This window comes from Phyllobates terribilis, unplaced genomic scaffold (assembly GCF_046119375.1).
Source record: "Phyllobates terribilis strain yellow unplaced genomic scaffold, ASM4611937v1 Scaffold_2__4_contigs__length_985480577, whole genome shotgun sequence".
NCBI lineage: Eukaryota > Metazoa > Chordata > Amphibia > Anura > Dendrobatidae > Phyllobates > Phyllobates terribilis.
The window spans coordinates 25,564,598-25,578,352 of NW_027362762.1; the positions used below are offsets into that span (position 1 = coordinate 25,564,598).

A 13,755-nucleotide genomic window follows, 5' to 3' on the forward strand; every position below is an offset into this window, starting at 1 on the left:
GTTCAAACTACTAACACTGACCTACAAAGCCATCCATAACCTCTCTCCTCCATACATCTCTGAACTAATCTCTCGATATATTCCCTCACGTAACCTCCAGTCCTCCCACGACCTCCTTCTCTCCTCCACACTTATCCATTCCTCACGCAATCGCCTCCAAGATTTCTACCGAATATTCCCCATCCTATGGAATTCTGTGCCTCAACACGACCGATTATCCGCCTCACTTGGATCCTTCAGACAGAACCTGAAAACCCATCTCTTCAAGAAAGCTTACAGCCTGCAATGACCCCGCTGCCTCCTCAACAACGCCGAAGCTGCTACTACTGCAACCCCCCAACCTACTGTCTCCTCCCTATTCCCGAAGAATGTAAGCCTGCAAGGGCAGGGTCCTCTTCCCCCCGTACCAGTCTATCATTGTTAGTTTGTTCACTGTAGTAATATTCTTATTTGTATGTAACCCCCTTATGTACAGCGCCATGGAATCAATGGCGCTATATAAATTAATAATAATAATAATAGAACCAGGAACTAACTAGAACCAGGAACTAACTAGAACCAGGGACTAACTAGAACCAGGGACTAACTTTCCCCTAGTTGCCTTGCATCTCCTCCCACCATCTAAGCTGGCCAGCTGCTAATCTTTTCTTCCTAGCTCCTAATCTCCACAGCCCAGAACAGGGGAATAGTACTAAACCACATAAAGCATTGCACAAACAAAAACCCATAACAAGAATTACAGTTGACAAGTCTTCCAGTGGAGTCCGACATCTTTCACTCCTCTACAGACAGGTTGCTTGATACAGCAGACAGAGCCGAGTGTCTGAACAACACCTTGTAACTGCAAAGCCTAGATGTTAGGCAGACATGTTGGTTTTTCAGAGCCGAGTTTCTTTGGGCAGCATCTTGGAATAGAGCAGAGTTAAGTTGGCAGACATGTACATTGGTATAGCAGAGCCTAAAGATTGCGATATGGATTTTTTCTGAGGCTAGGCAACTGGAGACTGGAGGAGACATAGTGGTAAAGAGACAAAAGAGAAAGGACGTGAGTCTAGAGGAGATACAGCAGTCCGGAGAAATTGAGGGGCTTGGAGGAATAAAGAGGTATCTAGAGAGGACAGACAGTTTTGGAGGTGACAGAGTATTGGAGCAAGACAGAGAGGTCCATGCAGGGTCTATCAATAGAGAACGAGTGCACGTTCATCCATGCCGAGACTTCATGTGTATGGTAGGATCCAGTAGTTGATGGCTGAATGACCATTCACCTAACAGTTTTGAATGGTGCAGGTGTCCGGCTAAAGCGTCTACTGTCAATACGGGTGACGCAAGTTATAGGGCAGTCACATACGGGTTTGGTCAGAATTATTAGGGTTTTTGTTTTGAAGAGTCAGATAATCATCACTCTATCACAACTAGACATGTCAGTGGCCAATAGATATCAGGTGCAAGGCAGTAATTGGGCCACCGGGAGAACACTCTCCGGCAGGTCATCTGACATTGTGCTCTAAACGGTGTCTGTCTTTCCTCCATTTTATGTGGCTTTTGTGCAATTGGCAGAGTTTGAGCTCTTGGATTCAGCCAGGACTTGTATTCAGTTCCCTCATCTTCCTTCCCTATGATACACGATGATGGATGCACTAACTCCTGATGACGCTTCTCTGTGTCCTTCTCTTCTCAATTCTTCAGGAACCCAATGGGAAGGACGGGACTGAGAGGTGTTGGGAGTCTTCGTTGGTTTGGACCGAATCATTCTCTTCATCCAGTACTGACCCGGTGAGGAGCGGCACACGGGTGATTCCTGATCGTATATGTGATGAGGACAGGGAGGCTATATACAACTAGTTCAGCAATATATAGTGAAGAGGGCAGCACCATGTTCGAGGGCAGCGGCCATCATCTCATGATATTCATTGTGGTATGTCCTCACTCAATCTTCAGGTGATGGTCCTGAAATGTGTCTCTATTCCACAGGTGGAGTAGAAACAAAAAGGGGAGTCCTAATAAGATGTCCCACAAGATACTGGAGGTTTTGGTGGTGAAGCTGATGGGTAATGAGCTGTGGGCATTGCCCGGGGTAAGCTACAAATGATGGGTGTGATATTTGTCCCTGGGGTTGACTCTGTGTCCATAGCTCAGTATTTGGGGTAACTCTGCATATTGGACACAGGGGACTTTGGATCCGGGGAAGCAAGTTCCCCTGAAGTTCCAGAACCTCCTGACGCCTGGATATCTGGGCGAATTCCTGGTGTTGCTCACAGCTGGAACAAAGGTTGGTATATTGGAGTTCATTTATGTCCATGTAGGAGATGTAAAACAAATAATGAGATGTGGATCTATCTCAGGTTTTCCATTGGTACTTGGATGATCCACGAAATACGGATAATGCCTGGATTGAGAGCTTGGCCATCAATATTCACTTCGACACGATAGAAGCCAATGATCGACTCCTTCAGGTAAAACCAAATCACAGCAGGAAGCGTAGTCCCTGCTCTGCACCCGCGGCCATGTAGTATTCATTGACCCTCACGTCTTCTCCATATTGTGCTCTCTTCTGGAATATTCTGACTGCAGAACATTTCATATCAGTAGTTTGTAGTAAAGTCCACAGAGTCAGGGCCCCTGTGAAGGAACAGTATAGGGGCCCAGTGTCACTCACAGCCCAGCGACAGCGAGCCACGACTGCTTCACATGGAGTCAGCCCTCCCGACTGCTGTCTGCACCCACTGTGCTCTCCTGGAATGTTAGGCCATGTTCACATAATGTTTTTTTACAGTTTTTTTTTTTTGCTGCTTTTTTTAAAATTCTCCAAATTAACAGCTGAGTTTTATGATACCAGGAAAAGCTCTGAGTTTTCCAAAATCTTCCGTACAATTGCTTTTTTTCTGACTGAATTGGAGATCTGCTGTGTCTGTTAATCTTCAGCATTTTTGCAGCATTTTTGCAGTGCTTTTCGCCCATAAAAATCAACAAGAAAGTGTAAATATGTTGCAAAAAAACGCAATGGCATATTTCACAGCATTTTTAAGTGTTGTTTTTTGGCATATAAAACTCATTTTATTAAAAATATACTGTAGACAAAACACATATGTGATCAGCACCAAAAAACGCATTGAAAACGGCACAAAAAATGCCACAAAACCGCCATTTTGAATGCAGTGTTTTTCCTGCCAAGAGAACATATTTTGGCTGCAGAATCAAAGTCGGTAAAAACACTGCAATTGAACATGGTCTTAAAGCTGCTGTCAATGAGTGGACACTGAATGACTGCGATCTGACGAGCCCTGCCGAAAGCAGGAGCCGGGAGAACGGAGAGGGACATCGGCAGCATCTTTGAGAACCATAACAGGTCGTACATGGAGTAAACCTTGTGCTGACTACACAACACAAGAAGAAACACAACGATGGAGATGTAAAAACCACAATGATCATTGATCTTACCAATCACATCGATCACCAATCTACCTAATCACATCAATCACTGATCACCAAACTAATCACATTGATCACTGTGGATACACGAGGGTCAGTGGGTGCACTCGTCCGCTGGCCTGGCTGTCTTTAGAAAGACCGCATGGACCAGGGTTCATCCCACTGAACTCCTTCCGTGTGGGCAGAATACTACTCAGACAACACAGGGTGAGGATACCACACTACAGTAATAATTTTTTAAATCAATATTCAACAACATATAGTACTGTACATACTCAGCAAGTTTACAAGATGGTACAAATAACAGAGTCTCGCCCTTCCGTTGGCTCACTGGGAATTAGAGCCTACGCAACTTCGGGCAAACAAAGCCAACTACCCCAACCAGTAGGACCCCACTTTTGCCAGTCACCCACAGTAAGGAGGTAGCGGCAAGCTTAGGAAGCTGACTGAGCACAGTGAGGTATGTAGCCATGTGACCATATTGTCCCAACCTGGGTTCTCCAAATGTCTTCATGGGTTCAGTGATGGGCAGCGGAGCAGATCCGTAATTCACCAGCTGGAACTTTGGTTCCTAGGCTGATGTCCTCTAGAATCACACTGGCAACAGGGCAGGCCCCTTTACATTTTACAGCTTTCATGTCAGGGTATTGTCACACAGGATTGGAGGAAAGTGGGGAGAGGTTATCCCTCATTGTTCAATTAGACTGCATATCTGTCCTCCAGGTTGTGCAGACTAGTACACCTCATGGGGCTGATGCAATAAGTAATCAGCAGGTGACGCACCCCTGGGCCTGTGTCACACAGCGTTGCGCATGCAGGAGCTTACCCGGATCCGGATCAGATGGGGGTAGTAGTCTCGTGGCCGTGACCCGGTCCGTGCCCAGGGAGTCAGACTAAGTGGCGTTGTATTAGCGGTAGGTGTTGGACGACTACGCCACCCGTTGAATGCAGCGAAGGAGCTGCCGCTGCAGGGCAGACCGCTGAGGCCAGTGGTAGGATTGTGCAGCGTGATAGTATCACCCCCAACGGGAGGGGTATGGCCTCAGGGCAGCCGACGTGGATGATGGGGGAGCAGGAATCACTCAGAGACGATGCGGTGTAGTTCAGGGTCTTTACTGGTGATAAAGATAGACCCTCCCGGAGTACTGGCTAGCGATCGGGGCCTGGTCAGTCCTTGAGCAGATGGGATCTCCCCTGGCCAGGCGGAGTTGTAGGCCTCCCAAACTGACTGTACTCTTCTGGCTACCTTGCTAGAGGCGGGTATAAGTAGCCCTCGTCCCTGAGTGTCCCGTGTGATGCTCACCCGTATGGCCGGTGACTCGGGGCCTTCTAGTGGCGTCCGCTCCACGACGGCGGTGCTGGTCCCACGCGTGTGACCGTGCCTTCGGGTTTCTTGGCCAGAGGACCTGAAATCCCCTGCCGGTCGGTTTCTGCTGCTGGGTAGGAGTTAGTCCCCACAGCCTCGGACTCCGGGTCCGGTGATAGCTTCCCAGTCAGGGCGAGCTCTGCAGCTGCCAGCCCCTGACTCCTTATAGCACTGCTCCCACAGAGCTCCTGATGTTCTTTTCCTATATCTGCTTCTCTTCTCTGTCTCTACTTCTTCTCTACTCACTATCCCTGCCTCAGCCCTAGGTTTATATAGGGGAAGTTCTTCCCCTCCCAGGACTGGGCAGGAGGTGTGGCATGCATCGGATCCCTGACCAAGAGACCTCCCACCTGCTCTCAGACATAACATTGCTGTTACTGTGGAAACCAGACCCCTGGGGTGCCACATTCCCCCCTAGTGAAATTTAGTACTCCGGGACTAAACATATTTTTAGAAAAACATAACAAGGTATAAACAATAATAATACAATAAGAAAAACACATAAAGATGGTTACGGCGTGTCCGCAACCGGGTGCAGTTTTGAAGAAAAGCAAGGTGTCCATTTCACCAAAACAGGGAGACGTAACCAGGTAGGGGTCTGTCCTGTCCCGAGTCCTTAACAGTCTTTAGTCCATTCCTAGGTTACGCTCCAACCAATTGTACAAGGATTCCCGGTAAACCCACCAAGGACTCCTAAAAATAACTAGAAACACATAATTATTTACAAGTAACAGACAGGTGACCTCAATAAAACAATTTAAACACTTCAAATCCTCCAACGTGCGGGTAACTGGCCTCTAGTGGCCCTAGTGGACCTACGGAGCTGACTGTCTGGCCCTGAACTACAGGGTGTAGGAGCTGTCAAGGGTAAACTGGGCAGCTGTTTACGGGCTCTTTGGCTCACTAGGGGTACGGCAGGCTCACTATGAGCAGAGGGTTGATCCTCCTGTTCTGCTTGTGTGGAGTCTGCTGCCTCCTGGACCGGCTGCTCTTCCAGCTCTACCTGTTGCTCCGTAGGCACTTGGGATGCTGGTTGGAGGAACGTGAGGACGGGTACCACAACTGCACCATTGACTTGAGTCCAGGACCGAGGGAAGTCTCCGAGCACAGTACTAACCATATCTTCCCTTTCCTCTACGGGTCGAGGGTCTTCTTGCTCTCCTTCTGGGTTCCGTAGCTGTTCGGGACACTTCTTCAGGTGATCCCGGGATACAATGGCTGTGGTTTCCCCTCCGTCTTTACTGATGGTACAAACCTTTGGGTTGTCATGGCTTGAGGGCAGTACGGTGTACGGGTCCTTCTCCCACTGGTCGTCCAACTTGTGGAGCCGTCTCTTCCTCTTCAAGACCTGCTCTCCGGGTACCAGGGGAACAGCGGGAGCATACTGGTTGTAAGTTTTCTCTTGTCTTTCCCTAGCGAGACAGAGACTTCGCTCCACGCTCTCCTGTACTTTCCGGTACTGCTGCTGCCTCTCTGTGTCCCAGTCTGCTTCCGGTGAAGTGTCCTCGGGTGTCAGGACTCCCATCTCCAGGTCAACAGGTAGCTTACCAGGCCTTGCCCTCATTAGGTAAGCCGGGGTACAGTTGGTGGAACCTACAGGGATGTAGTTGTATAGGTCCACCAGGTCGGGCAGCTTCTCAGGCCACAGACTGCGTTTGTTATGTTCTGCTACCAGAGCTAAGGAAAGAGAGGAGATCTGTCCCTACGATAGAACTCAGCTTAATCCCTACGATGTAACAGGGAACCTGATCCTGCGATCAGACCTGCTAAAGTCCTAAGCTAGTCTGTACGGAGACCTATAGATGTGGGGGAGGAATCCCTACAAGTACTAAGGACTGGGAGGAATATGGGACACCTCCTAACAGAAATAGTAGCAGACAGACGAACAAACAAAATATATAGAACATAGAGGTCAGTAGACCAAGCAAACTAACAGAGCAAGACACAGAGCACAGGCTAGCTAGAAAGTAGATATACAATGAAGTCCAGCAAAGCCAGAAGGGCGGAGCAGGATTAAATAGGCCAACAAGGTCATGTGACCAGCAAAGGAAAAAAAAACTAAGAGCAAGGTTCTAACAGTACCCCCCCTTCTAAGAGGATCCTCCGGATCCCCTAGGACCAGGCTTATCAGGAAATCTCCTGTGAAACGCTCTGATAAGTCTGGACGCGGAAACATCATCCGACCTCATCCAAGAGTTATCCTCGGGACCGAAACCTTTCCAGGCCACAAGATACTGCAAACTACCTCTATACCGTCTAGAGTTAAGGATGCGAGAAATTTCATATTCCCCGTCCTCCACCACCGGAGGAACAGAGGCAGAGGTGTCACAATCCGATACAACAGCTTTTTTCAACAGAGAGACATGAAATACCGGATTAATTCTCCAGGAGGTAGGAACCTCCAACCTAACAGCAGATTGGTTGACAACCTGAAGCACCTTAAAGGGCCCTACAAACTTGGGACCCAATTTCTTTGAAGGAATCCTCAACCGCAGATTCCTAGAGGACAACCAAACCATGTCACCAACAGCGAACAAAACTGTTAGAACCTTGCTGTTAGGTTTTTTTTCCTTTGCTGGTCACATGACCTTGTTGACCTATTTAATCCTGCTCCGCCCTTCTGGCTTTGCTGGACTTCATTGTATATCTACTTTCTAGCTAGCCTGTGCTCTGTATCTACTCTGTTAGTTTGCTTGGTCTACGGACCTCTATGTTCTATCTATTTTGTTTGTTCTTCTGTCTGCTACTATTTCTGTTAGGAGGTGTCCCATATTCCTCCCAGTCCTTAGTACTTGTAGGGATTCCCTCCCCACATCTATAGGTCTTCGTACAGACTAGATTAGGACTTTAGCAGGTCTGATCGCAGGATCAGGTTCCCTGTTACATCGTAGGGATTCAGCTGAGTCCTATAGTAGGGACAGATCTCCTCTCTTTCCTTAGCTCTGGTAGCAGAACATAACAGTAAGTCCAGCCAGCAAATTCTCTAAGGAAAGATTTTTTTTGTTCCATCATGGTGTCGGTTCAGGATTTGGCTAAACACCTGCAGGGACTCTCTCTGGAAGTGGCCGAGCTCCGTCAGCACGTGAGTAACTGTCCTGGAGCATATTTCTTGGAGCCTAAGGTATGTTTGCCGGATTTATTTTTTGGTGAACATCGAGAATTTTTTTCATTTAAAAATGCTTGCTTATTGTATTTTCGTTTGAGACCCAAGTCCTCTGGGGATGAATCCCAGCGCGTAGGGTTCATAATGTCACTTTTGTGCAAAGAGCCTCAGGAGTGGGCCTTTTCTTTGCAACCTAGTGATACATGCTTCAGATCAGTGGATAGTTTTTTTTCTGCTTTAGGACTATTATATGATGATCCTGACCGTGTGGCATCAGCTGAGACTGAGTTGAGACGTTTAAAACAAGGATCAGGTAATATGGAAAAATATTGTACACATTTTCGTCGTTGGTCCACTCAAACAGGGTGGAACGATTCTGCTCTGAAAAGTCTATTTCTTGCTGGGCTCAGTGAAAGGGTTAAAGACCTGCTAATTGCTTATCCTACACCTGAGGATTTGCAACAGGCTATGCAATTAGCTATACGGGTGGATAGAAGACTGCGTGCTAGGGTTAATGAGAGCAAATCCTCTGCTATGTCAGTTTCTGGTTATGATAATGTGTGTACTAACAGTGGTGAACCGATGGAGATTGGATCGGTGGCACCTCGCTCTCAAGAAAAAGACCGTCGATTTTTTGAAGGCTTGTGTTTCTATTGCGGAAAAACTGGTCATTTGATTAAAGGCTGTGAGCTTCGTATGAAGAAAGAAAAAAAAATGGTCAGTCACGCCCGTATTGCCTGTTTAAATTCCAAGGGTATATTTTTAGCTGCTTCCACGATTGCTCAGGAAAAATTAATGGAATTTCGGGTGTTTGTTGATTGCGGGTCTACACTGAATGTAATTGATGGGGGATTCGTGGAAAAACTCAATTTAAAACCTGAACCTTTATCATCCCCCATTGCTGTGGTTTCTGTGGATGGCTCCCCTTTGAAGAATATTACTCTCAAGGTCTGTGAATTTCCTCTCACTATTAATGGTGTTCACCATGAGAAATTGGATTTGGTAGTGTTGAATAACTTGCCTTCTCCAGTAATATTGGGATTGCCCTGGTTAAAATTTCACAATCCTGTACTGGATTGGTCTACCAGTGAAATTAAATCCTGGAGCCATAAATGTTATGACAAGTGTTGTAACGGACGTATTGCAGCTGTGGATAGAGGGGAATTGCCTGTTCCTATTCAGGATTTTTGGAGAGTTTTTTCTGAGAAAGAATCGCAGGTTTTGCCTCCCCATAGAGACTATGATTGTTCTATTGAATTTGTCCCTGGAGCGACTCTTCCTAAGAGTCGTTTATTTAACCTTACTATTCCTGAGAGGAAGGCTTTGGAGGAATACATACAGACAAGTTTGGCCGCCGGTCACATTAGGCCCTCTAAGTCTCCTGTGGCGGTTGGATTTTTTTTTGTAAAAAAAAAGGACGGCGGTTTACGTCCTTGTCTGGATTTTCGTGAGATTAACAAAATTACGGTACGCAATCCTTACCCACTGCCATTGATTCCTGATCTGTTTAACCAGTTATTGGGGGCCAAGTGGTTCTCTAAAATTGACCTTAAGGGGGCATACAATCTGTTGCGCATGAAGGAGGGTGATGAATGGAAGACTGCTTTTAACACTCCTGTGGGTCATTTTGAGAATCTGGTTATGCCTTTTGGTCTTACTAATGCTCCTGCATTTTTTCAGAATCTGATTAATGACATCCTTAGACCTTTGATCGGTAAAAATGTGGTTGTGTATTTGGATGACATTTTGATTTATTCGCCAGATCTGGAGTCTCATTGGCGGAGCGTGCGTGAGGTATTACAGTTATTAATGGACAATTCGCTTTTTGCTAAGCTGGAGAAATGTGAGTTCGCTGTACAGAGAATTAGTTTTTTGGGCTACATTATCTCCAGCAAAGGTTTTGAGATGGATCCGGTTAAGGTTCAGGCTGTGCAGGAATGGCCTAGGCCTATTGGTTTGAAATCGATACAGAGGTTTTTGGGTTTCGCCAATTACTATAGAAAATTCATAAAAAATTTTTCTAGTATTGTCAAACCTCTGACTGATCTCACCAGGAAAGGTGCTGATGCGGTTCAGTGGTCTTCTGAGGCCATTGAAGCTTTTGTGTATCTCAAGGAGAGGTTCACCTCTGCTCCCATCCTTATGCAGCCTGATGTTACTAGGCCGTTTTTGGTTGAGGTTGATGCTTCCTCTGTGGGGGTTGGCGCAGTATTGTCTCAGGATAACGGGGATGGATTACATCCCTGTGCCTTTTTTTCAAAAAATTTTTCGGAGACTGAATTGAATTACGATATTGGTAATCGGGAATTATTGGCTATTAAACTCGCATTTGAACACTGGCGCCACTTCTTGGAAGGTGCGGAATTTCCCGTTCAGGTTCTTACGGATCATAAAAATCTGATATATCTTGACGCTGCCAAGCGCCTGAATGCCCGTCAGGCTAGGTGGGCACTGTTTTTCTCGCGGTTTAATTTCTCCGTTACTTACATCCCTGGTACTAAGAATGTTAAGGCGGATGCCTTGTCTCGCAGTTTTTCTCCCATAGTCGGTGCTGAGAAAGAGGAAAACATTTTACAAGAAGGTGTTGTGATAGCTGCTTTAGACTCCGTTTTGGAAGATGAGATTCTTAAAGCTCAGGAGAATGCCCCATCTAACACTCCTCATGGGAGGTTGTTTGTGCCTGGGACCTTTAGGAGAGATTTGTTTGTTGAGTGTCACGAATCTCGGTTGGCAGGTCATCCCGGAATCTCTGAGACCAAGAGACTGGTGGGTCGCAGTTTTTGGTGGCCTGGATGGCAGAAGGAAGTCATTAAGTGGGTGCGCCAATGTACTATATGTGCTAGATCTAAGTCCTCACATACTCCTGCTGCGGGGTTGCTTTGTCCTTTGGAGGTCCCCAGTGCTCCTTGGACACATTTGGCTATGGACTTTATAACTGACCTTCCCCCCTCTGAGGGTTTTACTGTCATCTGGGTGGTCGTGGACCGTTTTAGCAAGATGTGTCACTTGGTTCCCTTCGTCAAACTGCCCTGCGCTAAAACTCTCGCTAAGGCCTTTGTCAAGGAAATTGTCAGACTTCATGGCGTTCCGACTGACATTGTTTCTGATAGGGGTCCTCAGTTCGTGGCTCGTTTTTGGCGTGCCTTTTGTGACAGGTTGGGAATTCATTTGTCGTTTTCGTCCGGATATCATCCTGAATCTAATGGCCAGACAGAAAGGAAAAACCAGGATGTTGAGCAGTTCTTGCGTTGTTTTGTGGCAGACAATCAAGAGGGGTGGTCTGAGTTTCTGCCACTTGCCGAATTTGCTCTGAACAATCATACATCTTCTTCTGCTGGTTGTTCGCCTTTTTTTTGTTGTTCTGGGAGACATCCGTCGTTTGGGTCGTTCTCCAAGTTGGGATCTGCCGTGCCTGAGGAGGAGAATTTTTCCGGTGATTTGGAAAGAGTTTGGACGGATGTGCGTGGTAATCTTCAGGAGGCCAACAGAAAATCTAAAGACTACTTTGATAGGAAACGACAGGAGGTTTTGTTCGCTGTTGGTGACATGGTTTGGTTGTCCTCTAGGAATCTGCGGTTAAGGATTCCTTCTAAGAAATTGGGTCCCAAGTTTGTAGGGCCCTTTAAGGTGCTTCAGGTTGTCAACCAATCTGCTGTTAGGTTGGAGGTTCCTACCTCCTGGAGAATTAATCCGGTCTTTCATGTCTCTCTGTTAAAAAAAGCTGTTGTGTCGGATGGTGACGCCTCTGTCTCTGTTCCTCCGGTGGTGGAGGACGGGGAATATGAAATTTCTCGCATCCTTGACTCTAGACGGTATAGAGGTAGTTTGCAGTATCTTGTGGCCTGGAAAGGTTTCGGACCCGAGGATAACTCTTGGGTGAGGTCAGATGATGTTTCCGCGTCCAGACTTATCAGAGCGTTTCACAGGAGATTTCCTGATAAGCCTGGTCCTAGGGGATCCGGAGGATCCTCTTAGAAGGGGGGGTACTGTTAGAACCTTGCTGTTAGGTTTTTTTTCCTTTGCTGGTCACATGACCTTGTTGACCTATTTAATCCTGCTCCGCCCTTCTGGCTTTGCTGGACTTCATTGTATATCTACTTTCTAGCTAGCCTGTGCTCTGTATCTACTCTGTTAGTTTGCTTGGTCTACGGACCTCTATGTTCTATCTATTTTGTTTGTTCTTCTGTCTGCTACTATTTCTGTTAGGAGGTGTCCCATATTCCTCCCAGTCCTTAGTACTTGTAGGGATTCCCTCCCCACATCTATAGGTCTTCGTACAGACTAGATTAGGACTTTAGCAGGTCTGATCGCAGGATCAGGTTCCCTGTTACATCGTAGGGATTCAGCTGAGTCCTATAGTAGGGACAGATCTCCTCTCTTTCCTTAGCTTTGGTAGCAGAACATAACAAAAACCTCCTGTCGTTTCCTATCAAAGTAGTCTTTAGATTTTCTGTTGGCCTCCTGAAGATTACCACGCACATCCGTCCAAACTCTCTCCAAATCACCGGAAAAATTCTCCTCCTCAGGCACGGCAGATCCCAACTTGGAGAACGACCCAAACGACGGATGTCTCCCAGAACAACAAAAAAAAGGCGAACAACCAGCAGAAGAAGATGTATGATTGTTCAGAGCAAATTCAGCAAGTGGCAGAAACTCAGACCACCCCTCTTGATTGTCTGCCACAAAACAACGCAAGAACTGCTCAACATCCTGGTTTTTCCTTTCTGTCTGGCCATTAGATTCAGGATGATATCCGGACGAGAACGACAAATGAACTCCCAACCTATCACAAAAGGCACGCCAAAAACGAGCCACGAACTGAGGACCCCTATCAGAAACAATGTCAGTAGGAACGCCATGAAGTCTGACAATTTCCTTGACAAAGGCCTTAGCGAGAGTTTTAGCGCAGGGCAGTTTGACGAAAGGAACCAAGTGACACATCTTGCTAAAACGGTCCACGACCACCCAGATGACAGTAAAACCCTCAGAGGGAGGAAGGTCAGTTATAAAGTCCATAGCCAAATGTGTCCAAGGAGCACTGGGGACCTCCAAAGGACAAAGCAACCCCGCAGCAGGAGTATGTGAGGACTTAGATCTAGCACATATAGTACATTGACGCACCCACTTAATGACTTCCTTCTGCCATCTAGGCCACCAAAAACTGCGACCCACCAGTCTCTTGGTCTCAGAGATTCCGGGATGACCTGCCAACCGAGATTCGTGACACTCAACAAACAAATCTCTCCTAAAGGTCCCAGGCACAAACAACCTCCCATGAGGAGTATTAGAAGGGGCATTCTCCTGTGCTTTAAGAATCTCATTTTCCAAAACGGAGTCCAAAGCAGCTATCACAACACCTTCTTGTAAAATGTTCTCCTCTTTCTCAGCACCGACTATGGGAGAAAAACTGCGAGACAAGGCATCCGCCTTAACATTCTTAGTACCAGGGATGTAAGTAACGGAGAAATTAAACCGCGAGAAAAACAGTGCCCACCTAGCCTGACGGGCATTCAGGCGCTTGGCAGCGTCAAGATATATCAGATTTTTATGATCCGTAAGAACCTGAACGGGAAATTCCGCACCTTCCAAGAAGTGGCGCCAGTGTTCAAATGCGAGTTTAATAGCCAATAATTCCCGATTACCAATATCGTAATTCAGTTCAGTCTCCGAAAAAATTTTTGAAAAAAAGGCACAGGGATGTAATCCATCCCCGTTATCCTGAGACAATACTGCGCCAACCCCCACAGAGGAAGCATCAACCTCAACCAAAAACGGCCTAGTAACATCAGGCTGCATAAGGATGGGAGCAGAGGTGAACTTCTCCTTGAGATACACAAAAGCTTCAATGGCCTCAGAA

The 13,755-nt window shown here is 46.7% G+C and overlaps 1 protein-coding gene across 4 annotated transcripts in view; it reads left to right on the forward strand.

Annotated features, from left to right (window-relative positions):
- LOC141190223 (transient receptor potential cation channel subfamily M member 2-like) overlaps positions 1-13,755 on the forward strand; it is a 399,780-nt gene that overhangs the window by 371,297 nt on the left and 14,728 nt on the right. For all 4 annotated transcript variants that reach the window (XM_073661205.1, XM_073661206.1, XM_073661207.1 and 1 more), the window contains 4 exons: positions 1,687-1,773; positions 1,972-2,074; positions 2,168-2,269; positions 2,343-2,453. In XM_073661205.1, the coding sequence (XP_073517306.1) occupies positions 1,687-1,773; positions 1,972-2,074; positions 2,168-2,269; positions 2,343-2,453 (403 nt within the window). The remainder of the gene's footprint in view (positions 1-1,686; positions 1,774-1,971; positions 2,075-2,167; positions 2,270-2,342; positions 2,454-13,755) is intronic.